We start from the raw sequence: 26602 nt of genomic DNA, 5'->3' as shown, positions 1-26602 counted from the left end.
TGCCACATCATCCTACAGAAACTGGGAGGGTTTTCCTTTTATTTGGTGCAGATTTCACATTTCTATCGACTTTTGTTGCTTTCCTGTGACCGGTCAAAAGTGCACCGTGACTTTATGAACACAGTGTACATGGCCACAGACCGTCTCCAGCTGACCATCCCCAGCTCCTCGCCCCGGCCTGTGAGCTGCATGTGGTTTTACCGCCAGACTGCTCTCACTTGGCCACAGCACGAGCCAGACCCTGATTGTCCTCAGATCCCTAGCCAGAGGACTGGATTCCGAGGCTGGGGGTGGGGACAGCGAGACCGGAGCTGGGACGGAAGTCCGTACTTGCAGAGACCTGAGGAGGCCGCGCAGACCCAGGACGAGCAGGCCTCGGCCCTCCTTGCAGGGAGTGGAGGAGGGCCCAGCTGAGGCCCCCAGCCCCACAAAGGCCGGGAAGAGGCACTTCTGCAGCCTGCGGAGGAGCCCCGGGCTGTGCTGAGGACACTCCCTGGAAAGGAGGCCACAGAGAGGTTCCCGCTCCACTGAAGGGCTGAACAGAGCGGGTTCAAGGCACTGTGGAAGAACGTTCCAGAAATTTACTGACCACAGACAGGGGTGGCGGTGAAGGAACCATCCTAAACAGTAAATGCAGAAGTGACTGTACAGAAAGGAACACGCAGAAGGGGGACATGAACTCTCTCCCTCCCGCCCCTCTCCCCACAAACACCACATAGCGTGACAATGACAGAAAAACAACGATGGAAAGAAAATGATCAGTCAACTAAATAGAAGCGAAGAATTCTCTGCCTTGCATTTCTAATAAAAATTACTGATCAAGTGAGAACAGGCTGCACTTTGCATCCTTCCTCCTTGTAAAAGGCACCTTTGAAACTCCTGACGGAAAACCACCTGTTAAGAAGGCCACAGCTGAGCCCGGTGGGGCCCACAAGTGTCCCACCGAATCAGCCTGCCGAGCTCTTCAAAACCGAGTTCCAGCCCCACCACGCCCTCCGCCACACCCTCCGCCACGCGCCCTCGTGGCTCTGTCATCTACCGCCCTCCGCCACACCCTCCGCCACGCGCCCTCGTGGCTCTGTCACCTACCGCCCTCCGCCACGTGCATTCAAGGCTCTGTCACCTACTGCCCTCCGCCACACGCCTTCACCGCTCTGTCACCTCCCGCCCTCCGCCACGCGCCCTCATGGCTCTGTCACCTCTCACCCTCCGCCAGGCGCCTCCATGGCTCTGTCACCTACCGCCCTCCGCCAAGCGCCCTCACGGCTCTGTCACCTCCTGCCCTCCGCCACGCGCCTTCATGGCTCTGTCACCTACTGCCCTCCGCCACGCGCCTTCACGGCTCTGTCACTACCGCCCTCCGCCACGCACCCTCGGGGCTCTGTCACTACCGCCCTCTGCCACGCGCCCTCGGGGCTCTGTCACTACAGCCCTCCCGCCACGCGCCCTCGGGGCTGTCACTACCGCCCTCCGCCACGCGCCCTCACCGCTCTGTCACTACCGCCCTCCGCCACGCGCCCTCGGGGCTCTGTCACTACCGCCCTCCGCCACGTGCCCTCGGGGCTCTGTCACTACCGCCCTCTGCCAGGCGCCCTCGGGGCTCTGTCACTACCGCACTCCGCCAGGCGCCCTCGGGGCTCTGTCACTACCGCCCTCCGCCACGCGCCCTCATGGCTCTGTCACTACAGCCTTCCCGCCACGCGCCCTCGGGGCTCTGTCACTACCGCCCTCCGCCACGCGCCCTCGGGGCTCTGTCACTACCGCCCTCCGCCACGCGCCCTCGGGGCTCTGTCACTACCGCCCTCCGCCACGCGCCCTCACCGCTCTGTCACTACCGCCCTCTGCCAGGCGCCCTCGGGGCTCTGTCACTACTGCACTCCGCCAGGCGCCCTCGGGGCTCTGTCACTACCGCCCTCCGCCACGCGCCCTCATGGCTCTGTCACTACAGCCCTCCCGCCACGCGCCCTCGGGGCTCTGTCACTACCGCCCTCCGCCACGCGCCCTCACCGCTCTGTCACTACCGCCCTCCGCCACGCGCCCTCGGGGCTCTGTCACTACCGCCCACCGCCACGCGCCCTCACCGCTCTGTCACTACCACCCTCCGCCACGCGCCCTCGGGGCTCTGTCACTACTGCCCACCGCCACGCGCCCTCACGGCTCTGTCACTACCGCCCTCTGCCACGCACCCTCACCGCTCTGTCACTACCGCCCTCGGCCACATGCCTTCATGGCTCTGTCACTACCGCCCTCCGCCACGCGCCTTCACCGCTCGCTGTCCTCTCCACTGCCCACAGGCGCACACACGTGGTGCCACCAGTCAGGGGGATGCAAATCAGGGGAGAGCTCCCGGGGGCCTGGCCGAGCCCAGGACTCGGATCAGCAAACGCCAGTACAGACGAGCCCGGCTGGGGGGCTGGGGAAAACCTGGACACATGCAGGCTAATAACTGTTCATCTGCGATCCACATTTAACTCGAGCTCTGTATTTTTATTTGCCCAGGTGAAGGGGCCTGGGGGCCCCCTCTGGCTCCCGACGTCCTGCTGAGGCCGACTCTTTTCCGCTCCCATCCCTGAGAGATTCTCATGGACTCCAAGGGCAAAGGCAACAGGGAGCACAGAGGGTGCCCATGCAAGGCTAGACGTCCACCAGCCCTCCTTACCACTCTTAGAAATTTCTTTTTAATGATCTGGTTTATTGTTGTTCATAGTAAATCACATTTCCACCCTGCTGACTGCAGCGCTGGGAGTTCCCGCCTCTGAAGGCCCTTTCCTGGGTTAGCGACCCAGCACCGCCAGTATTTCCACTTGGGCAGTCCTGGCAAAAAGAGGACTGGGAGGAACCACCCACTTTTTTGGACTTAGGAACAACTCTGGGACGGGGGCTCGATTACCTGGCCGCTCCTAACACGCAGGGGCTTTGTAAGGGATGTGCTGAACTTGGGCTGATGCACCAACACAGGGCCTTGGTCAGCCAGGCCTGGACCACCAACCACAACAGACAGTCCCCAGGCGAGGAGGAGTGCAGGTCCTCGGAAATTCCTTCCCCAAAGGTTTCAGTTGGTAGTTTCAGCTTTTTCCCACCAACACTTGCAGTGAGAAACAAGTGGCGAGAAGACACTTCCCCCACCCCGGCCGGTGGGGCACAGTCTACTAGGGAACTGTCACAGTGTGGCTCGAGGCCGCTAACTTCTGACGTCAGCCTAGAAGAATGAAGAACGGGGAGCATTCAGGACCCCTAAAACAGCCTCAACTTGCTGACTTCTTCCTGATGTGCCTGAAATGCAGGTGTAAAGGCCCTATTTGATATAAGATGAGAACCTTGATCGATACCATAAATTGCACATTTCCATTCAAAAATATAGGTACCACCTCCCAGCTGCTGGACACAGGACTCAGTCAGGCTCCATGGCTGACTGAGGCTGAGAGCCCAGGCAGTGTGGGGCCTGCCAGTGTGCCTGAGGTTTGAGTCAGCGCTGACCACGCCCGAGCCACTTCCTGAGTGCATGATGGAAACCTGGCAGTGATTGGACCGACCCATTAAGCCAAAGGCTCCGATGCCTCGTGCAGGGTCGGGGGCTATGGAACCCAGGCAAAGGCCTTGGCTACTGGGGCACCTGCACTCCCTGCTAAACTCAGCGCTAAGGGTCTGATCAGGAACCGACTCAAGGACAGCGGGCAGGGATGGGAATGCAAGGAGCAAACAGTCCTCTATTTAAAATAATAAGTAAAAATTAGCCAATGCTGGATCTTGCAGGAAGGAATCCAGAGCACTGCGCTTCCAGTAGCCTGAGCCCCAGAGCTTAAGTGATGCATCAAAGGAGTAACAACGTGGCTGCCGCGTCGCTGGTGAAGTCCCTGATCAGACTGCACGTCCTTGGAGGGCTGGGCCGGCCTGCGTCCCGGGCCCCAGTAGGGATGGGCGCCTCCTGCTCTTTGAAGGACACAACCAAAGGGTTCGCTCTGAAAGCGCTCACTCTTGTTTTCACTTTAAAGACAGGCAGGCAGAATTTGTTTTGTTTAAAAAAAAAAATCAAAGGAACAGATTCCTTGAAACCAAATCTTGAGGCCTCTGGAAAGGACCCAGATCGAGTCAGTATCGCCCTTCGGGGTCTCGTGGAGTTTATGATGAACCAGAGGCCAGCATGAACCCTGTCCCTAGATGCCCCTGACCCGCCGGACAGACTGGACCCTTCGCTGGAAGATGAAAGACTCTTAGCACCATTCTCTGCTTCTCTGGGGAAAACGTAAAATCATGAACCAGTGTCAAGGAACAAGGTTAGTTCCCCAGACAGGTGAGCTGAGGATGGCTCTGAAGCTAATAACCTGCCACAGGACCATGCCTCCAGGTACTGCGTCACCAGGGGTGCAAAGGAACCCCTGATGTGGTCCCTGCCTGCCTCCCCTGCACCTCTAGACCCCCGGGCCAGCACTGGGGTCTGCCCCGAGAACCTGGCCCTGCTGGCGTGGACTGCTCCCTCACTGCTCCTACAACTGTCCTCTCGGGGCAAGTCCTCAACTGCTCCCCAAAGCCTGCCTTCCTCTCCCCCGCCAGCTCCTCATCCAGGCAGCTCAGGGGGCGGGGCCTTCATCTCCCTTCTGATTCTGTCTCATCTCCCGGTCTGGGGGCAGAGGGCCTCGTCCCCGTGCAGAACTCACGTGCCGTTCTCCTGTTTGGAGCTGGCTGACCGGCACGATGCCGGGAGTGGCACACGCCCAGGCAGTCCTCCTGGTCAGTGAGACGGGCCAGAGGTGAGCCTGGGAGCACGTGCACATTACACACCTCGAGCCTTCTCTCGTTTATGGCTGTTACATGTCTATCCACAAGTAAGACCTAATATTAAAAAAACAAAGCATTAAGTCACATTTTATGAAAAGTCCACAGTACTTTTTTTTCATAGAGCACCATGCAAGTCAATCATTTGATTTGCTTAAAAACATCAGTCATGATGTTTTTACAAACAGGGCATGACCTGCCCAATCAGTCCCCTGCAGGGCTCCCCTTCTGAGACTTCCTTCGCAAAGCTCTGCTGAGGGTGAGCGCTCTGGGGTGAGAGGACTGAAGGAAGGAGGCAGGCGCAGCCCCTGGTGACCCCGAGGCTCATCCCTGATGGACAGATGGACTCCAACAGATGGAGAGCAGATGGCCCCATGACCTATACGTTAGCTCTTTCCCAAAAGAAAAGGCAACAATTATTTTAGGCACCAGAGGATGGCAAGGGTCACCATGCCCTGTGCCGAGAGGTTTCTCCCTAGGAGCAAAGGGCACCGCTGGAGACTCTGGGGACCTTGACATCCTCCTAGGAGAGTCCGCCCAGGGCACAGTGCGTGAAGCCAGGGGGCGGAGCATGGCCTCGTCTCCCCCAGCTCCGGTGGCCCAGGGGGAGCAAATACTCGTCCTCATTTCCCCTCCAGCTCAAGCCAGCCTTCGGGACTGGTGGCAACAAACAGAGCCAATGATGCAGGACTTCTGCTCAAGGTCCATGTACCCGCAGTGCCAATGCTCAGTGGTGTCAGACACATAGGAAGTGACTAGGAACCTGCCCAGCCTATTAGTGACACTGTCCAGGCAGAGGCACCGGCCACCAGACAGGACAATGAGGGGCTTTAAAGTCCTGTTGAGCGGGGAGCACACAAGGCCAGGTGGTCACCTGTGACTGGGTGGCTATAGAGGGAGAGGCGCTGGGGCTGCCCCCCTAGCCCAGCCAGGACACCTACAGCCTGGGTCTATGAGCCCATCGCTCCGAAGCCTGAGTCTCCATCCCCAGTAGGACTGTGACAGAGCAGCAAACCAGTCCTGGAATCGGAGCCAATGACGGCAGGACGATCCTGGGCCACCTGGACCCAGGGCACCTCTGAGAGAAGAGAGGGGACATGGAGCGCCTGACAGTCACCCCCTGATCTCAATCACCCCAGGCACCTCTGAGAGGAGAGAGGGGACACGGAGCGCCTGACAATCACCCCCTGCTGACAGTCACCCCCTGATCTCAATCACCCCAGGCACCTCTGAGAGGAGAGAGGGGACACGGAGTACCTGACAGTCACCCCCTGCTGACAGTCACACCCTGATCTCAATCACCCCAGGCACCTCTGAGAGGAGAGAGGGGACACAGAGCGCCTGACAGTCAGCCCCTGATCTCAATCACCCCAGGCACCTCTGAGAGGAGAGAGGGGACACAGAGCGCCTGACAATCACCCCCTGCTGACAGTCACACCCTGATCTCAATCACCCCAGGCACCTCTGAGAGGAGAGAGGGGACACAGAGTACCTGACAGTCACCCCTGATCTCAACCACCCCAGGCCAAGGCTGGCTTCTATGTTCGAATGGAGACAGGAAGGCGAGCCATGACTGCTGTGTGGACACCGTGTAGAAATGAAAGTAGCCACCAAAGCCTTCATTTCCTTGCTCACTTGGGGTGAATTTTTAATCACTTAAGGTCAACTTTAACCAAATCACAGATGCCTATATTAGCCTGTCATTCGCTGGCCCAAGCACTATTGAAGACATTTCCTCCCACACAAATAAGTACTTAAACAAAATTTCAAAGAAAAAGAAATGAAAATAAAAGAATGTGAAAAGAAATACAAACCAAAGAAATTTATTGGTGCTGACAAAAATACATAATACAAAAAAACAAAACAAAACAGACACAACAGAAACAAAACCAGAATGCCCCTCGAGCCCGAGGTACTGACAGTGCAGCCCCGCAAGGCAGCGCCCTTAATTCATGAGGACCTCCATCTGCACCAGCCTGGCGTTCGTGTCCCCGGACGTCCGGTAGGGAATCATCCCCGCGAAGGTAATCAGGGCTCGGGCTTGACTTCGGAGTTGCTGGGAGAAAGGGGAAGAGAAGAAAGCCATTAACTTTCAAGCTGGGGGCACAGTGCCAGGAACAACCACCAGGGACAGGTTCCTGGCGGGGGGGGGGGGGGGCAACAGACACGGTCCTCTGGCATGGCACAGGGTGAGCAAAGCCTGTCCACGGGACCCCGCCTGCAAAGTCCTTCCACTGAGCAAAAGACGGCGGGGTGTGCCAGGCCAGCTGCCGTACCTGACACATCCGACCAGCTTCCGCACAGCTCTGGGCTGTGACTGCCCGCCCCGCTGCCTGAGTGCCACCCGAGGGCCCCCCTCAACACCCCCCCCTTCAGCTCTGGGCTGTGACTGCCCGTCCCGCTGCCTGAGTGCCACCCGTGGGCCCCCCTCAACACCGCCCCCCCCCGCTGCCTGAGCCCCACCGGTGGGCCCCCCCTCGATACCGCCCCCCCCGCTGCCTGAGCCCCACCCGTGGGCCCCCCCTCGATACCGCCCCCCCCCGCTGCCTGAGCCCCACCTGTGGGCCCCCCCTCAACACTGCCCCCCCCTGCTGCCTGAGCCCCACCCGTGGGCCCCCCCTCAACACCACCACCCCCCCGCTGCCTGAGTGCCACCCGTGGGACCCCCCTCAACACCGCCCCCCCCCGCTGCCTGAGCGCCACCCGTGGGACCCCCCTCAACACCGCCCCCCCCTGCTGCCTGAGCCCCACCCGTGGGCCCCCCTCAACACCGCCCCCCCCTGCTGCCTGAACCCCACCCGTGGGCCCCCCCTCAACACCGCCCCTCCCCGCTGCCTGAGCCCCACCCGTGGGCCCCCCTCAACACCGCCCCCACCTGCTGCCTGAGCCCCACCCGTGGGCCCCCCTCAACGCCGCCCCCCCCGCTGCCTGAGCCCCACCCGAGGGCCCCCCCCTCAACACCCCCCCCCCACGACACCAGACACAATGGTTGTAGCAGAGAGCAGCCGGCTAGCTCTCCCTTCCTCCTGCTCCTGCCCTTTCCCCTCCTCCCACTCCTCCCATTTCTTCCTTCCTGACTTAAGTGCTTGACCCTCGTTTCCCAGGCAATCATATTATGGAATTCCTGGATAGTTCCAAGAGGGAAAAAGACTTTAACTCAGGTGTTTCCCCAAACAGTAAAAAGACAACTTTCACTCTGATTTCTAAGTGATACATTGTTTAAGGAATATAGAAACTTTGGAGAACAGCTTCCTGTGAGGTATGTGGGGTGCTCCTATTAGCAAGAAAGGAAACCATCTCTGGAAGAGAGAGGGAGAGTCCACAAATGTCTTTCTGGCCAGAAACGAGACTCTTACAGAAACGTCAAGGGTCACTTACTAGGCTTCTCAAGGGCCCTTCAGTAAGAAAACCGACAGGCAAGTGCTTTTGTACCTGCTACGTGAAGTAAACTGGCCAATGCCTGTCCTAGCTCATGTCCAAGTCAAAGTACACCTTCCCTTTATGATGCGAGCGCTCATTCAATTTCCTTCGGAAGTGCATGGCAACGCTCGGGCGCTCACGGCTGGCCAGAGCTACTCCCAACGAGCCCGAGGGGAGTCCGGGCCCAGGCCCCCTCGCTGGGCAGCCCTGCCCAGTAACCGGGAGCCACAGGAGCAAGCTGCTTCCCGACTCCAGACTTAGTCCCCTCTGCTGTCAAGTGGGGACACGATGACTACGTGCCTCTCTGGGCGGCTCAGAGCAGCAGAAACAGAGGTCTGATCAAATTAACGTGTGGACCAAAGGTCGTATGGCTTTGATGACAGAGCTGAGCTGAGACTCACAAGATAACCTCTATTTTACAAAAGCAGGAGATTCTTGTGGGACCAGGACAAATGAGCATTTGGTATGATTTTCTACAAGGTGACCGTCGCAGACTCGGTGCCTGTTCTGTATCTGCTCTGAGCTCGAGAACAGTGGCCCTCACTGGGACGCGCTGGGGCCGCCTCCAGGCCCACAAGGAAGGGCAGCCGGGGTCACGCACGGTCTCGGGAGGTGCTCAGGACCGCGGACAGGAAGGTGGTTCTCAGCCATGGTTCTGGCCGACACTGGGATCTTACAGAGTCACGGTCCTCGATGACGCGCTGGGGTCTGGATGCTGAGGAGGGACTCGCCCCCTTGAGCCTCTTAAACTGTGTGAACAAGATGTTCATGGTGGCGAGAAGCACTTCGGAGAGGTTGTGCCGGATCTGCACGGAGAGAAACACATGCAGTCAGGAAGCAGAGCCAGGCCTGGGCCAACGTCGGCAGCGGTCCTCCAGGCACGCCTGGCCACAGCGCAGCCCAGCTGCCAGTGAGGACCTAGTCACCAAAAAGTGGCTGACGGCACTGCAATGTCTCATGTGAGAGCACAGCTGCAGCGCTGCTCAGGGGGTCAATGGGTCACTCCGTGGGCGCCTCCTTTATGCCAAAGGTAGGCTGACCACCTCTGACCAGTGCGTAGGCCTGCACTGGCTAGCAGGGTGATTACCACGGAAAGCATGGATCTGAGTGTCAGGAAGCGGGGACACACCCGTCTCAGACCCTCCACGCCGTCTCTCCTGCACCCTCAGCCCCAGCAGAGCCCTTGGGAGTGTCTCCAGACACAGGTGCTGGCGCACCACTGCAACCAGGACGCAATGGGCAGGGTGCCCAGAGAAGGTGAGACACAACAAAGGGAAAAGTGGCGAGGGCCAGGGTGACAGCACGTGTGAAGAGAGGGCTGGATGGGGTGGGGCCTTCTGAACTGTGTGAACCACAGCAGCCCCCGCGCCCTGCTCTGCACGAGCCGGCCTCCTCCTTCCTCTAGGACAGAGCGTGTCTTTATAAAAGGCATCGCTTACTGAGGAGCAGTCTTACACTGGCGCACCATTAGTGACTGTCCCAGCTGTGCATGGAGTGACCAGGCGTCCGGGCCACAGCCCAGATCAGGGAAACCAGTGTCTGGGTGCTGGGCTGGGCTTGAGGATATTTATAGCTCTCTAGCCATCCCAGTGTGCAGATGAGCGAGCACCCTTGGGCTAGATGGTGGCAGTGTGCTAGAACCCTGCAGAGACAGTGGCTCTGGCGCTCAAAGGCTGTTAACTGGGCCGTGGCCACTGCACCTGCTTCTCAAGACGAAACTGTTCAGAGAGGGGAAGGGAGTGAATCATGATGCATGTTCTATGCAACCAATGGAATGAAAAAAGATCATTTAAGCACAAAAACACCTTCTAGAACAAGTGGATAATAAAGACTTAAACCAGACTTCACAGGATTAACCAGAGACCCATTTCTTCCAAGTCCGTGTCTGATCTCAAGAGTGACTGTACTTTCAGAGTCAGAAATTCAGAGCCTGACAGGGATATGAGTACTCACAGAAAAACCAGCCCGGATAGGGGGCATTTAACTCATCTTAGAAAACTCCGTCTGGATGGCTCCATACTAAGACTCTTAACGTTATCAGCTACATTCAAACAACAGCTTTCCGCGGAAGTGGGGAAAGAACGCCCCCAGCTTGGGAAGAACACTACTCACTTCGTCGCTGAAATTTCTGAAGGCGGCCACTCTCTCTTCCACACTCTCCTGGTTGAGGGGCACCAGCTTCAAGCGATCAATGATCTGTTCAAAACAGAGACCCGCCAGCCTGTGACACAGCCTCACAGTCAGTTCCTCCCTGAACGGTCAGCACCTAACGGGTTCATGAGGGCTCCCCACCCCGCCCCCAACACACACAAGGCTAATTTAATCCCTATCCTCACTTTCTGAGGCCACTTTAAAACTCAGAGATTTCAAATTACTTTAAGAATCCTCTCTGTTTTCAAACTAAAAGGGAAAAGAATAGAATAACAAGAAAAAGAAGAGAGAAGCACAGAAATCCCTTTTAAACTCTTGGGATCACACTTGTTCTTCTTTACATAACAGGCATACTGGTGACATTTCCTTTGTTTTAAATGACTCCCAGGAAGTGCTCTGAATTTTTCCAGGGCATACATGAGCCTGCACTTCAAACACTCACATCAAAGGCTCTGTCAACATGACCACTGTGATATTCATCAAAAAAGGTTATCAGGTCCAGCAGGAGATAGAATGTGGAGTCCAGAAACTTATTCGCACTGACTCCCTGAGACCTGTACCTGGAAGACAAGAGAGGAAAGGGGTCGGTGTAGAGGATGAATCTCTGTACAGTCGGCAACTTCGGGACAGCAGGTGAGAAATGCCAAACCCTCCTGAATGCTCTCCATGATGTGAAGGCGTGGGAAACAGTGTTGCTTTTTGAAATGGCCAGCTTTTGACGGTGGATTTTGCTCTGAATCCTCCCACAAATACTCTGCGTGAAATAGCTGAGCACGTCCCACCAGCTCAGCCGCCAGATATCCCAGGGAGGATGGGAGGGCCTAAGGCCCAAACGCCCAGCAGCCAGCACTGCGGGTTGTTAGCTAAGTGGATCTATATCTCATTTGCCAAAGAATGTTCTTCTGTGCTGCCCGACTCGGTTTCCTCTGGGTCACTTTATGAGGGGCATCTGCAGAGGGCACACAAAGTCATGGCTGCTGCCTAAGCCTGGGAGTCACACTGATGACAATCGGGTGGATTCTGAAACACTGGCCACTACCCCGCTAAGAACTCCCTCGTCCAGCCGTCCCTGGCTTTGTTCCCAAATGCCTTTGAGATGGCTGGTAACAGTACAGAGATGACTACAGTGTCTAGAACTGAGCCTACTACGCCCGACGAAAATATTGAGATACCCTTGCAAACCCTTTTTTCTGTGGAAAAACATTCAGTGTGCTGGCACCAAGCTGGTTCTGGCGCAGGAAGCAGGGACCCGGGGTGCCGCGGGGCGTGAGCGGGCAGCGCCGCCCGGGGACGCTGCTGTTCCCAGCACGGCTGGACACGCACACTGGGCCCTGGCACCGGCCTTACCGCTCCGCGATGGACAGGGCCATGTTCTTCAGCCTCTCCTTGTTGGACTGCGGGGCGCTGATCTGGGGGACGACGGGGCTGAGCAGTTTGTTCATCAGCTCCAGCACCTTGTCAGCATTCTGTTTGAAGAGTCAATGGGGGGAGGAGTCAATCAAGAAGGGGAAATGAAACAACCGCCCGGGGGGCTTTCTGGGGTGTCGGACGGAATGTTCTGCACCCCGACCTGGGCGGTGGTTGCACGTAAGGCACACTCTTCATACTGGACACTTTCTACATCTTATTAGACCGCAATCAAAACACTCTTACATTAAAATAAAGAATGCTAACCTCTTCCTGTCCGCTGTTCTCAGCTGACAAAGGGGACCAGTGCTCTCTCAGGCTGCACAGCCCAGCACCTGTGTGTTCTGTGCACAAGGCCCCACGCCAGCGCTCGGAGGGCCCCACCGTCACCCTGCTCACTCCCCCCGCACTCCGGTCACCAGTGCATCCCCGGCTGCCTGGAGAGTAGGCACCAAGGCACTGTCACAAGCAGCTTCACCATCAAAATGTGACAGATGCTCATTCTGCTGCCAAGTAAGACTATCGCTCAAGACCCAAGGACACCCTTACAACGTGCCGCTCCTGTCTGGCCAGAAATACGCTGTGGGCAGAGGAAATTCTGCAGAATGGGAATTTCATCTGACCGGACCGCTGACCCCTAAGCACCCAGGGAAAGTGCCTCAACAGGGCGCGGGTAGACATCCCCAGATGTTTGAGCAGTGACGCCGAAAGGGGACAGATCTATTCTGTGCTGAGGACAGTGCACCTTACCTTGGCAAGGTCGTAAAGCTTTGCTGCTTCCTCGAACAGTCCTTTATTTTCAGCCACAGAAGCTACTTTGTTGATGATAGGCTTTGTGTCACTAGTAAACTTATCTATGACTCCAGGCTGACAAGACAAATTACAGGGAGGGAGGGAGGGATGGGTGCACAGAGCTGTTATTTTAAAGGCAAAGAAGCAACTGGGGTCTGAAATCTACTTTAACTGAAAATGCCTGCCCAGGGCAAAGCACACATTTCACTCGCTAGGCTGTGGCTCTCTGGAAAATAGAAGGGCTATTAAATATCTGAAAAGGACCAAGGAAGCTACACTCGAAGAGGGAGGGGCAGCACAGGCGAGTCAACAGTAAGACTCTGCGCTTCCTCATTTTCCAGAATGACCCAGGGCAGTGACACCATCCACGCTTTTACCTCTGCTGGTGAGCAGGCACCAAGAGGGAGAACCAGTGAACTTAGAAAAAGTATCTGAGAGGTTTGGGATTTGCTTTCTAAGACAGATGGCAAAAGAAACTCAGTGCTCAAAATATACATGGTGAGAATATTTTTAAAAAACCACCACCATCACTCAACGGCAACCGAATGGTCAGGAGTGCAGGGAGGCCTTAGGAACCATGGGGTCTCTGGGGTGGGCGCACGGTGAATGACTGGCCGTTCTGCTTTTCCATCAGCGCCCACCACCCCAGGGGCAGCACAGGTCGGGGACGAGCAGGAGCTCTGGGGGCAAGAAGGACTGGTTCAAATTCCAGCTCCCCTTCCTACTAGCTGTGTGATCCCAAGGAAGATAGACGCTCTCACCTCTGTTTCCTCACTTGGAAAACTTAAATAATGATTCCAACTTCACTGAGTTCTTGTGGAAATTATATATATATACACACACACACACACACACACACACACACACACACACACACCTATAATGCATTCACCACAGTGCCTGGCAACTGCCACTGCTCAATAAGCAGGGCCACTGTCGTCAGCACCGTCACTGGCCTCACTGCTAGGCCGAGTGGTGTGTGCAGTGTGAGCTCTACTCAGATTTTACAAATGAGAAAATGGAGTCCCGGGGAGAGGCAAGTGACTTTCCCAAGCCAGTGGGGTGTGTCCTTGAGTGGGGTCAGGCCTGGTCCCGAATGCCAGGGCCTCTGTCCCTTCTCCTAAGCCACCCAATGGGCAGGACAGGTCTCAGGGAATCACTAAGGTTCATGGGAGCAGCTGAATCTCGGGTCAGTGTGAAGCTCTGAGTCCCCAGAAACGACCTTGAGAAGGGTCAAGCAGATTTCTAACTCTTCCATCTGGGAAGAGTAGGCACAGTGATCTTTTCTAGCATATTTTCTGAGCCAAGAATGACAGAAATGTAGACTTCTCAGCTCAAAAAATGGCAAGCATGAACAGATGAGTACTTTGAACATAATAAAAAAGCTACTCAATCACCACTTCACATTTAAAAAAATACCTATGTTTATTTTATTGACTTTGGAGAGGAGGAGGGAGGGATAGAGAGGAAGGGAGAGAGAAGAAAGAAGAGAGAAAGGGAGAGAGAAGGGAGAGAGAGAGAGAAGGGGGAGAGAGAGAGAGAAGGGAAAAAGAGGAAGGGAGAGATAGGGAGACAGAGGAAGGGAGAGAGAAGGGAGAGAGAGAGAGAAGGGAGAGAGAGAGAGAAGGGGAGAGAGAGAGAGAAGGGGGAGAGAGAGAGAGAAGGGAAAAAGGAAGGGAGAGAAAGGGAGACAGGAAGGGAGAGAGAGAGAAGGGAGAGAGAGAAGGGAGAGAGAAAGGGAGAGAGAGAGAAGAGAGGGAGAAGGAGAGAGGAAGGGAGAGAGAGAAGGGAGAGAGAAGGAGAGAGGAAGGGAGAGAGAGAAGGGAGGGAGAAGGAGAGAGAAGGGAGGGAGAAGGAGAGAGAAGGGAGGGAGAAGGAGAGAGAAGGGAGGGAGAGAGAGAGAAGGGAGAGAGAAGGGGAGAGAGAGAAGTGAGAGAGAAGGAGAGAGAGAGAAGGGGGGAGAGAGAGAGAGAGAGAGAGGAACACTGATTTGTTTCCGTATGTGCTCTGACTCAGAATCAAACTGGCAAACTCTGTGCTTTGGGCCGATGCTCCAACCAACTGAGCTAAATCTGGCCAGGGCACCATTTTACATATTTTAAGAGAAAACAGAAATGCATGCAAAATCAAGGTCATCACTTGGGGCCTGTAACATTCCTTCTTTGTTTTTTAAACTAAGCAACTTCATCCATATTTGCGTCTTGAGCACCTTGAACCCGAGTCTAACTGTCGTCTCTGGACAATCACAGCCCCCCCTGCACCCAGCACAGCTCTAGGGTGCGCGACCCACCTTTCTACTCCCATCGTTGTCTAGCTTCCCAAGAATCATGTCGAACTGTGGAAACAAAAACAGTTTGCTCAATTTACTGGACAAGATACACACACACTCCACAGTTCTCTGGGGACAAGAGGGAGGAAAACAGGGGAGGTAGGAGAAGTCTTACATTAATGAGGAAACAGTGACAGTGAAGCAACATTTTCATTGACAGAAACCAAAAAAACTGTAAAAATTCCCTACGTCGCCCTGGCCGGCTGGTTCAGTGGTAGCGCGTCGGCCTGGCGTGCAGAAGTCCCGGGTTCGATTCCCGGCCAGGGCACACAGGAGAAGTGCCCATCTGCTTCTCCACCCCTCCCCCTCTCTTTCCTCTCTGTCTCTCTCTTCCCCTCCTGTAGCGGAGGCTCCATTGGAGCAAAGATGGCCCAGGTGCTGGGAATGGCTCCTTGGCCTCTGCCCCAGGCGCTAGAGTGGCTCTGGTCGCAATAGAGCAGGGGTCCCCAAACTACGGCCTGCGGGCCGCATGCGGCCACCTGAGGCCATTTATCTGGCCCCCGCAACACTTCCGGAAGGGGCACATCTTTCATTAGTGGTCATCCGCATCCTGTGCTCCTGGAGTCCTGTATGTGGCGGCATCGCTCACGTACAGTACTACTTGCAGTGACGCGGGACGCATGCGTCACGGCTCCGGAAGCGCGTCATATCACTTGTTACGGCTAGCAGTAACAAATATGGAACTGGACATTGACCATCTTTTTAGCCAAAAGCAGGCCCATAGTTCCCATTGAAATACTGGTCAGTTTGTTGATTTAAATTTACTTGTTCTTTATTTTAAAAATTGTATTTGTTCCAGTTTTGTTTTTTTTTACTTTAAAATAAGATATGTGCAGTGTGCATAGGGATTTATTCATAGTTTTTTTTATAGTCCGGCCCTCCAATGGTCTGAGGGACAGTGAACTGGCCCCCTGTGTAAAAAGTTTGGGGAACCCTGCAATAGAGCGACACCCCAAAGGGGCAGAGCGTCGCCCCCTGGTGGGTGTGCCGGGTGGATCCCGGTCAGGCGCATGCGGGAGTCTGTCTGACTGTCTCTCCCCGTTTCCAGCTTCAGAAAAATTAAAAAAAAAAAAAAAAATCCCCTACGTCGTGTCCTCACTACCATAACGGGGGCCCACAGTGATCCCGGTAGCGTGGGAACACGTGCACTGACAACACGGGGCAGAGAAGGAAGCCCACGCACCTCTCGACTTTCTATCACGAGCTCACTCACACAGCGCAGAAACATGTTTTCTCCTTGGCTGTCTTTCTCGTCCCTGCATGGGGACAAACGTAGTGAGCTTTCTGGTGTGGACCCGAGGTCAAAACCAGCCCCGTCAAGGGTCAAAGCAGGTTCTACCTGAGGAAGTAGAAGTACTGGAGGGCCTCTCTCGGGTCCGTGGACTCAAACTTCCGGGTGTACAGCATGAGCAGCCGCACGAAGTTCAGCCGCCGCATGCAGGGGGGGTCACCAGGCTCGTGGCTGACTGCGTCGTGGGGGACAGAACTGGTCACCATCACCTGCCCTCTGACCCCAACCACCAGGAACTGTGGGAGCCGAGTCCAAAGCCCAGCTCCGGCAGCTCTGGCCAACACCTTCACTGCCCTGTCCTCAACGCCCCCGCCCCACAGAGGAGGTAACAGCGTTCTGTCGTCAATCCCTAGTACGCTAGTGTCCGCGCGACACCCGACTGGGACGGGGCACTCCGGTGACTGCTGCGGTAACGCCCACAGCCCCCCCTCCCGGGCCTCCAGCCCACGTGGGCCAGCACAGGGACGGCTGGCTGGCTGGCAGGAACCAGACCCATGCCTCGACAGCGCTTCCCCTGCCCCAGTCTGCAGGCCACCCGCTGCATCACGACCATCCGCCCGGCTCCTTGCTGGCTGCGGTGATGCGCCTGCTGCCACCCAATGGGAGTGTATTATGGTTACACAACTGCCAACGGACACTCACGGAGCTGGGCGCTCTGCCCCGAGGATTTTAGGAGCAGCTTCAGCTCAAAGAGCACGAGGGCCACGTGGACGGCGTGGCAGCGCAGCCGCTCCATGCGGAAGAGGAAGGCGATGGCCGCCTCGAACTGCGCCGTCAGGAACAGCACTTGGAAGTAGAGGAAGGGCTGCTGGTTCACCGTGAAGTGGGACTCGCCTGGCGGGGGACAGAGCCCAGTCGGGGGAGTCGGCCTTCAGCAGCCCGACCCCAGCACACACCGGCATGCTTACGGCCTGCCGGGCAGGGCGGAGGGGCCCTGGACACAGGACGCCTCGGGAACCCTACCGGTGGCCTTCTCCAGACCCCACAACACAACTGGCAAGTGGGGTCGCACTGTCCACTGTCAACCTGAAACGCTTGCCTCACATGGGAGAAGAACAGAGCTCAGACGTTAAAACGGAACCCAGAGGGGCTGCGGACCTCCTTACCCTGCCCAAGTCACTCAGTAAGGAGGGGTGAAGGTGTCAAAGGCGCCTCCGTTCCCTCCGATTCGCAGAGGCCTGAACTCAACAACAGCTCGCGGCCAGCTGGAATCTGTTCTCCCCAGAATCTTAGACAAGGGGGCGGGCGGATCTGCCCTAGTCTGTGCCCAGACACAGTCACCACGGATCTACAGGGAAGCAACAGGAAGTCCTGTTTACGTCCGTCCCTGAGCAAACGTCAATCAGGGCAGGCCAAAGAAGACAGCTCACTGTGTATGACCGTAGGTCAGGCCTACTGCGTAAGGCCAGGTGGGCCTCTACTCAAATTTGCAATCGTTGTTGTGTTGTGGTGTGCTGTGCTCTGAGGACCCAGCTTCTGACAGAGCTGGAGTTCAGAGGAGAAGGACGCTCCCAGAGGCAGGGCAGCAGTGACCTGAGGTGAGCGAGGGGAGGTGTTATGACCAGGGTGGCTTACCGTAGTCCTCCAACAGCTGCTTCTGGAACTGGGAGAGACTCAGCCTGTCTTGTGGGGAGCTGGTGCCGTCGTCATCAAAGCACACTTGATTTAACTAAACCCCCAAGAGAAACACACACATTGGAACAAACCATGTCCCGATCCAGGCGCACACTTGTGGCTGCTCAGCGGCGTGCTAACGGCCGTAGTCACCGGGTGGGAATGACCCAATCAATAATGGAGCCGGCAGACGGGAACCCACTAGCCTGGTCGCCTTACTGGCACCACACATTGAGCAGGTAAAATCTGTGGGCAGACATAAGCGGCCAGACGGACCGCAGCCCATGCGGGCAAGAGAAGCAGCACCTGCCTTCAGCCACAGGTAGTCCTCGGTCTTGTTGGCCACCTCGCTCTGGTTGTCGGTGACGTCACATCTGCCGATGACACAGTACACAGCCCGCTTGTAGGGGTCTGTGTTGTTCCTGAGGGCCCTGCGGTAGTGCAGTCGAAGCTTGTTCTCTGTAGCTGGGGACAATCTGAAGACACAAGGGGACAAAAACTAGACTCACTAAAGATCCTCAAGGGCATCTGATCCCAGTGATGTAACAGAGCAGGGAGCTTTCCTTGACTGAGGGGAACAGACCCCGTCCTGCCGCAGCCCCTGGGTGCCAGCCCTTGAACCTGACAGGGGACCCCCTGCCCCTGCGTGGCTACCAGCCCCCCCCCCCGGCAGAGGACGGCAGGGCAGGAAGCCGGGGGGCTGCTCTCCCCACTCTGGTGGCCCGCAGGCAGGATGGACAAGAGCACAGGTGATGTTTTACCGAGTGTCACACCTGAACCTGCACCCTCCTGAATCCAATTAAAAAGTAAATTTAAAAAAGTCTTCCCTTTAACCATATTGGCCTCCCTCTGGGCTCCCTACTTTCTTATCACATTCCAAATAAACACTTGCTCTCAAATCCTCTCCCTCTGGGGGAAACGCAAGGATAGTAACCCTGCTTTACTCTCTGACACAACAAGATGGGGGGTCTAGTTTAAGAAGATCTCCGGACATGGCATTATGAACATTGCCACCCCAGCCGTTTCTGCTTCTCACAGGTCTGACTGGGCGCCCGCTATCGTTTCTTCCACATAATGTATGTACATGGAAACTAATGTCTGACTGCAGCCCGAGCTCGGGAGAGCAAGACAACACTCTGGGCTGAGCAGAACAGCACTAGTGTTAGGCAGTGTGGACGACAAAGGCGTTCTCTAAGCACACCGACGTGCCGGGATTACAGAACCACCGCAGTACTGTACCTGCCACAGCCTCTCTGGAGCCGAACAGAAAATTCCCCAGACACAGAAATGTGGGAGTCGGGACACGAGTGTTAGAATGGGGCTCTTCTTCCGCGGTTTTCACTGTTCTTCTCAAGAGACTGCTACTTGCCTCTACACATCTCCCCCAAGTAGAAACTTGCTCTGAGCCGTGGGCAGGGAGGGGAAGGAGAGCAATACTCCCGGACGTGCATGCCCCACGCTGTACCTTCTGTCCTTGCTGTTCATGTACTCCTGGAACCAGGTCTTAAACTCTCCCAGCTGGTGCTGCGCCAGGTTGACCACCTGTGAAGCGGCAAGCAGGTCTCCGCAGCGCATGCAGTAATAAATCAACGCCCACACAGGATGGCCTTCCACTTCTCCATCCTGCAAGAGGGAAGACACTCAAATAAACACACAAACTAGAGCCCACCGACGGCTTTCTGATGTGCTGCCCTCCGCTAGGTCCTCCCTTGTATGAGGTCACTTAATATTCAGCACAACCCTGTTAGGTAGGGATCACTAATGGCCTCCTCCTACATCTTTTACAAATGAGGAAACTGAGGCACAGGAACACAGAAGTATTTGTTCAAAGTAAGCTGGCAAGCGGCAAACTGGCTCTGAAGCGTCTCCCTAAGTCACCGTGTGCCCCACCCAGTTCAGAGCCACCCGTGGTTTCTCCACAGAACCCTGGAGCCTGCAGTCATCAGTAACACGCTCTTCGGGGACCACTCAGACATGCACTGACTGCTGCAGCCCCTGCACAGCAAGGGCTAAAGCTGCTCACTGACCAGTAAGAGACCATCATTACCATTCCCCAGTTTATAAAATGTTAACCACCACCAACTGGCCAAATGGATACTGGCATTTTCACTCGTGTTTGTTCACCAGAACATGTACCGGCTGTCTGTGCTCAGACACACGCTCAGGCTGGGGACCTGAGAAGGCAGCTCTGGCTCCTCTCCCAGGGCTAGAGCTTATCACTGCTGACCCTGGCCTTGCCGCCATGTGCTAGCGGGACAGTGAAACTGTTCTCTCTGCTTTCACAGGACCCCTCAGAGAGGTGGACCACACACCTCCCGTCTGGCTGCTCCACCCTCCCCCGCAGGACCGTCTAAAACCCAGACCTGATTGGTCACTTCCCCACTTGAACCCCTCAGCTGTTCACATCCAACGGGCTCAGCCTGGCACTCAAGGCCTTCCCCAGCTGGCCGCAAACCTGCCGAGTCCTACCCCACGGCCAGTACGGTTCCCTCCAGGTGGAGTCCTCTTCCCAAGCCCTCGGGCTGGTGAGTCCTGTGTTTCAAGCACAGGTGTGAGCCTCACTTCCTTTCTGAAGCCAGGCTCCTATGTACCCCATCACTCTTATAGCATGTTGCACACAGTGTGATGAATGATGGTAAGGTAATCTCCCAACTGGACTGTGAGCTGACCAGAGAGGCCACGTCCTAAGCCATATCCCAGTCCACTCCTCTAGCTGTCACAGCCAGCAGTCTCAGAAGTCACCCCCGACTCTGCCTCTCACACCCAAGTTCTTCAACAAGTCCTACCGGCTCTACTTCCAAATCACGTCCAGAACCCAAGGACACCCCCGTGCCCCCAATGAGCTGAGCAAGTACCACTAGCAGCCGGACTCCTGTACTACTGGCCTCTCAGCCCCACCCCCCAGTCTCTTTTCTACACCTAACCTCAATTCAACCGAACACTCTGGGGGCACAAATGATGACACAGAGAAAACTGCCAATACCTGAAGCCCAGGCAGGGGGGCTGGAAGTTTAATGTTCAGGAAACTTCGAACCAACTGGTAAGTCCCAGGCACCCCACCCAGCTGGGCCTGATGCAAATTTCCAAAGACAGTCACGAGGGTGTAATTCTTATAACTGGAAAAATTAAAAGGAAAAACATGACGGAGGTTGAAAACACGTATCACACATATCTGTGTCCCTGTCCACGGCGGCAGCCTGTGAACTGGGCAGGGCAGGGCCCGGACTTCACACCTGACACAGGAGGAAGTGCATGGGTATGAAGCAAATGGCATCCTTTACTCAGTGGGCAGGGGATCGCTGTCAAGATTTCTCATCACTGCACATACTCAAAAGAATCCCGAGGAACATAACTGTGGACTTCAATGCATTAGGGCTAATGTGCAGGATAGTAATTGTTCCAGCTCTCAGCCTAAAGTTCTAATGGGCTCCTTTTTCAACGGAAAAAAATTTCAGCTTCTAAAAAATTAAAAAAATAGTTCAATGAATGCTCATATACCTTTCACCTAGAGTCCATATGGTTAACATTTGTATGCATACTTTCATTCTATATATGTAGACACACACACACACACAAACATACCATACACACTTGTTTCTGAACCATTTAAAAATATTAGAAATACAGAAAGCAGGGACTACTCTATCTGCAATATTCCACCTTGTATCTCCTAAGACCGAGACATTCTCTTACTTAATCTCAGACCATCTTGACACCAAGAAATTCGACATTAGTAACTTTTAGTATCAAAAACATAACCCATATAGCCTGACCTGTGGTGGCGCAGTGGATAAAGCGTCAACCTAGAAATGCTGAGGTCGCCGGTTCGAAACCCTGGGCTTGCCTGGTCAAGGCACATACGGGAATTGATGCTTCCAGCTCCTCCCCCCTGTCTCTCTCTCCTCTCTCTCTGTCTCTCTCTCTTCTTCTCTCTCTCCTCTCTAAAATGAATAAAATAAAAAAATAAAAACCCTCCAAAAAAACCCAAAAAAACAAAACAAAACATAACCCATATAGCCTGACCAGGCGGTGGCGCAGTGGATAGAGCGTCAGACTGGGATGCAGAAGACCCAGGTTCGAGACCCCGAGGTCGCCAGCTTGAGCGCGGGCTCATCTGGTTTGAGCAAAAGCCCACCAGCTTGAACCCAAGGTTGCTGGCTCCAGCAAGGGGTTACTCGGTCTGCTAAAGACCCACGGTCAAGGCACATATGAGAAAGCAATCAATGAACAACTAAGGTGTTGCAACGCGCAATGAAAAACTAATGATTGATGCTTCTCATCTCTCCGTTCCTGTCTGTCTGTCCCTGTCTATCCCTCTCTCTGACTCACTCTGTCTCTGTAAAAAAACAAAAAAAAACAAAAAAACCCCAAAAACAAACATAACCCATATTCAAATGTCTTTTTTAAATCAAGGCACAACTGACACAAGCGTGACAGCGTACTAGGTGGACGAGTGGCGTGCTGTCTGTACACTGCGGTGGGCCTAGGGGACGCCCTCCACCACACACAGCTACAGAACTATTTTTCTTGTGATGAGAATGTTTAAGATTTGCTCTCTTGGCAACTGTTCAATACGCAGACAGCACTATTAACTGTAGCCACCATGCTGCACACTCCATCCGGGCCTTAATCACTTTATAACTGGAAATCTGCACCACTGACCCCACCCCCCTGTGAGTGGATTAACATCAGCAAAAATACTTTATAATTGAGTATAATTAGTCTAAAACATTCCTTTTATCCAAAGGTGACAATGAACCCTTAAAAAGAAGGCCAGCAGGGAGCAAGTCCCTGGAGCGAGAAGAAAATCGGGTTCAGTAACCGTGGGCAGGAAACTGCCACATCGCTCCAAGCGCCGCTTACCAGACAGAAAACCAAGAACGCAGCTGGGCATCACTGGTGAGGTCAGACATCAAGGTCAAGGTCAGGTTTAAAGGAAAAAACAGTCAGGAGTAGTCATATATGTGTACCCATTTAAAAAAACCTATCGGTAAGAAATTCTGACTTGCAGCAATAAATAGTACTAAATATATCAGGTCCCTTATGGCTGAAGATCAATACACTCAAAACTCATGTTACAAAAATGTAGCCAAAGCCCCATGAAATATTTCATGAACTCTCTGTGCCCATGCAGAGGGATAAATGACCAGGTAAAGTTCCAGATTTTACTTAAGAGAATGGAGGCCCGTGAGTTTAGTATGCCTGATGGTGTTCACCTTGTGTAGCTACTGTGACACACAGCATTTGATATAAAAACTAGTCTCCGCTGTACCAAGTCTGAATCACCTCAGTTACACACAGGAAATTCATGAGTCACTAATGAAGTATTCCTTTGTTGCTAAAGGGTGACTGCACTGCAAGGCCCCTGGCAGGTGCACAGGCCCAGAGGCAAAGCTGAATTAAGCAACTATATTCAACGTGGTTTCTTGTCGAGCCAGCCGAGTGCGGTCCAGCACGCTGTCCCTGAAATAAAGAGGGTCTGCTGTACTCCTGACACCCCTGCTGGCCAATTCAGAGGCGGAAAGAGTGTCCACAGGGAGGGATGAATAGCACCAGCCCCACCAACAAGGGGACAACAGTGAGGGGCACAACAGCCCCTTAGTGACAAGTCCAGTTAGTGCGGGGGTGGCAGAGACCCAGGCACTAATCACAGGCGGTAGCAGCTGGGAAGGATCTGGACCCACGGGGACTCACTGAACAGAGCCAGAAGGAAAACGAAGGCTCGGGGGCTTTCCTAAGGCATGAGGGGCACGACTACCCGGTGTGGAGACTAAAATGCCTAAGGAGGAATGGTGATGGCCCAACCCCGCTAGGGAACAGGGGCCTGGCCTGAGGCATCATGGCCCAATCACCCTGATTCGCCATCCTCAGGCACAGGAAAAGGAAAGGACAAGTCAAACAGTGCCCCCATGAATACAACTTTACATCACTGCAGAACTGGTCCCAGAGAGAAGCGCTTCTGTACACAGGTGACACTGCTGAGACCAGCTCCCCGGGTTTGAACTGGGCCGCTGCAGCCTGCCCCAGCACCACCTCTGCTCCAACTGGCCTCACCTCTGCTCCAGGTAGCCCAGCGCCTGCCTGACCAGCTCCATGCGCACCTCCACGCTGCTGCGGCTCTTCAGGGCGTCTGTCGCCGGCGTCAAGAGCACGTCCGTCATTTGTTTCACCATGGTCCACATATCAGAGATGTTCTGCATGTAAATGACACGGCACGGGACAATGTTGTGGGGCTAGAGAAAAAGGCTCTCCGTGCACTCTGGCCTCACGGGCGGGCAGCACGTGGCGAGGAAGGGGTTAATGCCTCCTGTCTGAGGCCCCAGGCTAGGCCCTCAGAGAGACAGTGACACAGTGAAGCAGGCACCTGCCAGACTCCACCTTCCCCACCCAGTCAGGAGCTGGTGTTCAGACCAGTGACTGCACCAGGCCTGACAAGCACCTCCATAATTAAGACCACACAGAGAGAACAGAACTCGGACTCTCAGTGGGCTCTCCCTGCAGAGAGAGTGAATACCTTACAATTGCCCAGGGCGCTAGGGGTTTAACTCAAGTGGCTGCATTTCAGTCCACACAAAGTCATTTCAGTTTTTTAAGGCTTAAAATAAGAGTTTAACCTAAATAACGTGTTTTGTTCTCTCAGAGCCGCACCAAGGGCCACGGCCCTTCCCCCGCTTTGGGAGGGTCACAGCCTCCCGGTTCCCTTCCCACTCAGCGCCTGTGAAAGCCGCCTCCTGCGCGCCTCCCAGGACAGCATTCTCTCCTTTGTCCCCACCATACAGCAGGGCTCCCTCTGGCTGCGAACTCCTCCCTAAAAAATGTGTCCCCTGAACCTCTGCAATACTCTAAAGTTCAGAATCCTTGGAACAAGCTATAGAAATGATCCCTGAAAGTATAGTCTTCAGAATCCTTGGAAGACATTACTGATTGGAGAAAGGTAAGCTTACTCTTTTCGCAAAGGAAAAGAAAATACCGTTTCCATTGTCCCTCTCAAAAACAAAAACTAGAAAATCCACCCACATGTAACTCTTTCTAGCTGGTCAGATGGTAGATGAAGTCTTACTTTCACTTTTTTTTTTAAGATTTTTTTTATTTATTGATTTCTGCAGAGAGGAGAGGGGGTGAGAGGGAGAAGGAGGGAGGGAGGGAGGGAGAGAGAAAGAGAGAAGTGGGAAGCCTCTATTTATAGTAGTTGCTTCCTGTAGGTGCCTTGACCGGGCAAATTCAGGGATTTGAACCAGTGACCTCAGCGTTCCAGGTCGATGCTTGATCCACTGCGCCACCACAGGTTAAGCTTACGTTCGTCTCTAGATCTGTGGTACGGCCTTATACTCTTAATATTTAAAAAGCAAACTAAAGTTGGATGCATTTGAAGGGAAAACAATCCACACATGAGTGTTTGCTTCCACTGTACCTTTCCCTCCTCGCCCCTTCCTTCTGGCTGCCTGCCAACCTCCTGCTCCAATCACTAATTCAGTCTTTCCCTGGGGGGCAGGGGGGACCAGCTGGGACAAGAGCTGAGGGCTAGAAACAAAGATGGGGAGTCAGAGAGGGATGCGACCAGCAGCACGTGGGGAAGGCTTACAAAGACCCTGCCAGAATCAAGTTCAAGGGGCTCATGGGTGTGGAAACCACATCGTCTGAACTCGGCTCTGGTTCAAGATACCGTTAGCCTTTCTAAGTGACTTCAAAGCAAATACAGCTCAAGAGCTCTCATGGCCAATAACTGATCCTGGCTGAGCCTCCTGAAGATGCATTACAAATAGATACATCATCATCATCAAGAAATGGCCCACAAAATTACAATAAAACTCTGAAGAGCAGTTGTATTTTATCCCACAGAACAGACTGTCTTCTTCAGCCCACTTCCGTCAGGTCAGCAAGCTGCTAACCCCGTCTGAACACTGGACCCACGTTCTACTGGCTCAGCCCGGGCCTACCTTGTCATCCAGCTCGGTGACGGATGCACAGAGGTCCACGAGGTTTGGCTGCAGGTGCCCGTTTACGATCTTCTCGTTATAGATATAAATCTGAAACAATGAAAAGTGAAGTCAATGGCATGTTTCTGTTTTTATCTCTCTAAAACCTCGTGAAGCAGTGCTGAAGCCAATGTCTATCCTGTGGTCAGCAAAGCTTTGGCCAGCCTCGCTACCTGTGAGCGGCTGAGCCGTCAGGGCTGCCTGGAGGAAAGATCTCCGGCCAGACCCTCAGTTCTGTGGTCGAGCGTGGTGCAGAAGCATCAACACATCAAAGCAAACTGCTACCCAGCCTTTCCCACCCCGGAGGAATGGAGCAGGGTGGTCCCAGCAGACCTCAGTCCCAGTGAGCAAGGACCAAAGGAACAACGGAAGGGCTCCCGCACTACTTCCTAAGAACCCGAGGCAAAGTTTGGTAATGTTTTAGCACAAGGACAAATGGGCCCGGACCCAGGCCCAGCGCCTGTGACTCGAGTAAGGCGGGTCACGTCACAGCCCCCCACGGGTCAGAACAGCAGCTGCTGCACATCTGGAGGGTCCATTTGTTCTCAGTAACTGTTCTCAAGAAAAAGGAACTATGTGGTATTTAAGGTATGGAAAAAGCAATACTACTTTGAAGTTCATCTTAAAATACCCTAAAATCATGATGGTAAAAGCTAGTAAGTTCTAGTCGTTACATCTGCAGTCCTTGCTCTAGCAGGGACAGAACAGGTAGTGATGTGAGACAAACTGGAACCCTGCTGACCCTTATTTCCTGTTGCTTTACATGGGGACACTATCATGTAGCCTCCAAGGGCGGCACAAAGATGAAATAAAAAAGAGTTTTAAACTATAAGGGGGTGTTTACTCACT

The 26602-nt window shown here is 54.5% G+C and overlaps 2 protein-coding genes across 3 annotated transcripts in view; one reads left to right on the top strand and one right to left on the bottom strand.

Annotated features, from left to right (window-relative positions):
- The first annotated feature begins 1186 nt into the window (after nt 1–1186).
- LOC136313570 (uncharacterized) lies at nt 1187–2443 on the top strand. The gene has a single exon (XM_066244107.1). The coding sequence runs from the start codon at nt 1187–1189 to the stop codon at nt 2441–2443; it is 1257 nt and encodes a 418-aa protein (XP_066100204.1).
- A 4137-nt stretch (nt 2444–6580) lies between these two features.
- Nucleotides 6581–26602, bottom strand: part of NUP93 (nucleoporin 93) — a 91843-nt gene continuing 71821 nt past the window's right edge. For both annotated transcript variants that reach the window (XM_066243313.1, XM_066243314.1), the window contains 16 exons: nt 25715–25804; nt 23832–23971; nt 20761–20893; nt 19243–19400; nt 18088–18253; nt 17739–17832; nt 16806–16997; nt 16212–16338; nt 16056–16128; nt 14834–14878; nt 12502–12618; nt 11692–11810; nt 10787–10904; nt 10306–10389; nt 8871–8999; nt 6581–6829 (listed from right to left, as the gene is read on the bottom strand). In XM_066243313.1, the coding sequence (XP_066099410.1) occupies nt 6719–6829; nt 8871–8999; nt 10306–10389; nt 10787–10904; nt 11692–11810; nt 12502–12618; nt 14834–14878; nt 16056–16128; nt 16212–16338; nt 16806–16997; nt 17739–17832; nt 18088–18253; nt 19243–19400; nt 20761–20893; nt 23832–23971; nt 25715–25804 (1896 nt within the window). In that variant the 3' untranslated portion in view covers nt 6581–6718. The remainder of the gene's footprint in view (nt 6830–8870; nt 9000–10305; nt 10390–10786; nt 10905–11691; nt 11811–12501; nt 12619–14833; nt 14879–16055; nt 16129–16211; nt 16339–16805; nt 16998–17738; nt 17833–18087; nt 18254–19242; nt 19401–20760; nt 20894–23831; nt 23972–25714; nt 25805–26602) is intronic.

This window comes from Saccopteryx bilineata, chromosome 9 (assembly GCF_036850765.1).
Source record: "Saccopteryx bilineata isolate mSacBil1 chromosome 9, mSacBil1_pri_phased_curated, whole genome shotgun sequence".
Taxonomy (NCBI): Eukaryota; Metazoa; Chordata; class Mammalia; order Chiroptera; family Emballonuridae; genus Saccopteryx; species Saccopteryx bilineata.
The sequence above is the reverse complement of the archived record's forward strand: the minus strand, read 5'-3'. Positions and strand labels throughout refer to the sequence as shown.

Coding starts and splice junctions, on each gene's coding strand:
- LOC136313570 (XM_066244107.1), top strand. CDS start 1,187: ATGGCTCTGTCACCTCTCACCCTCCGCCAGGCGCCTCCATGGCTCTGT.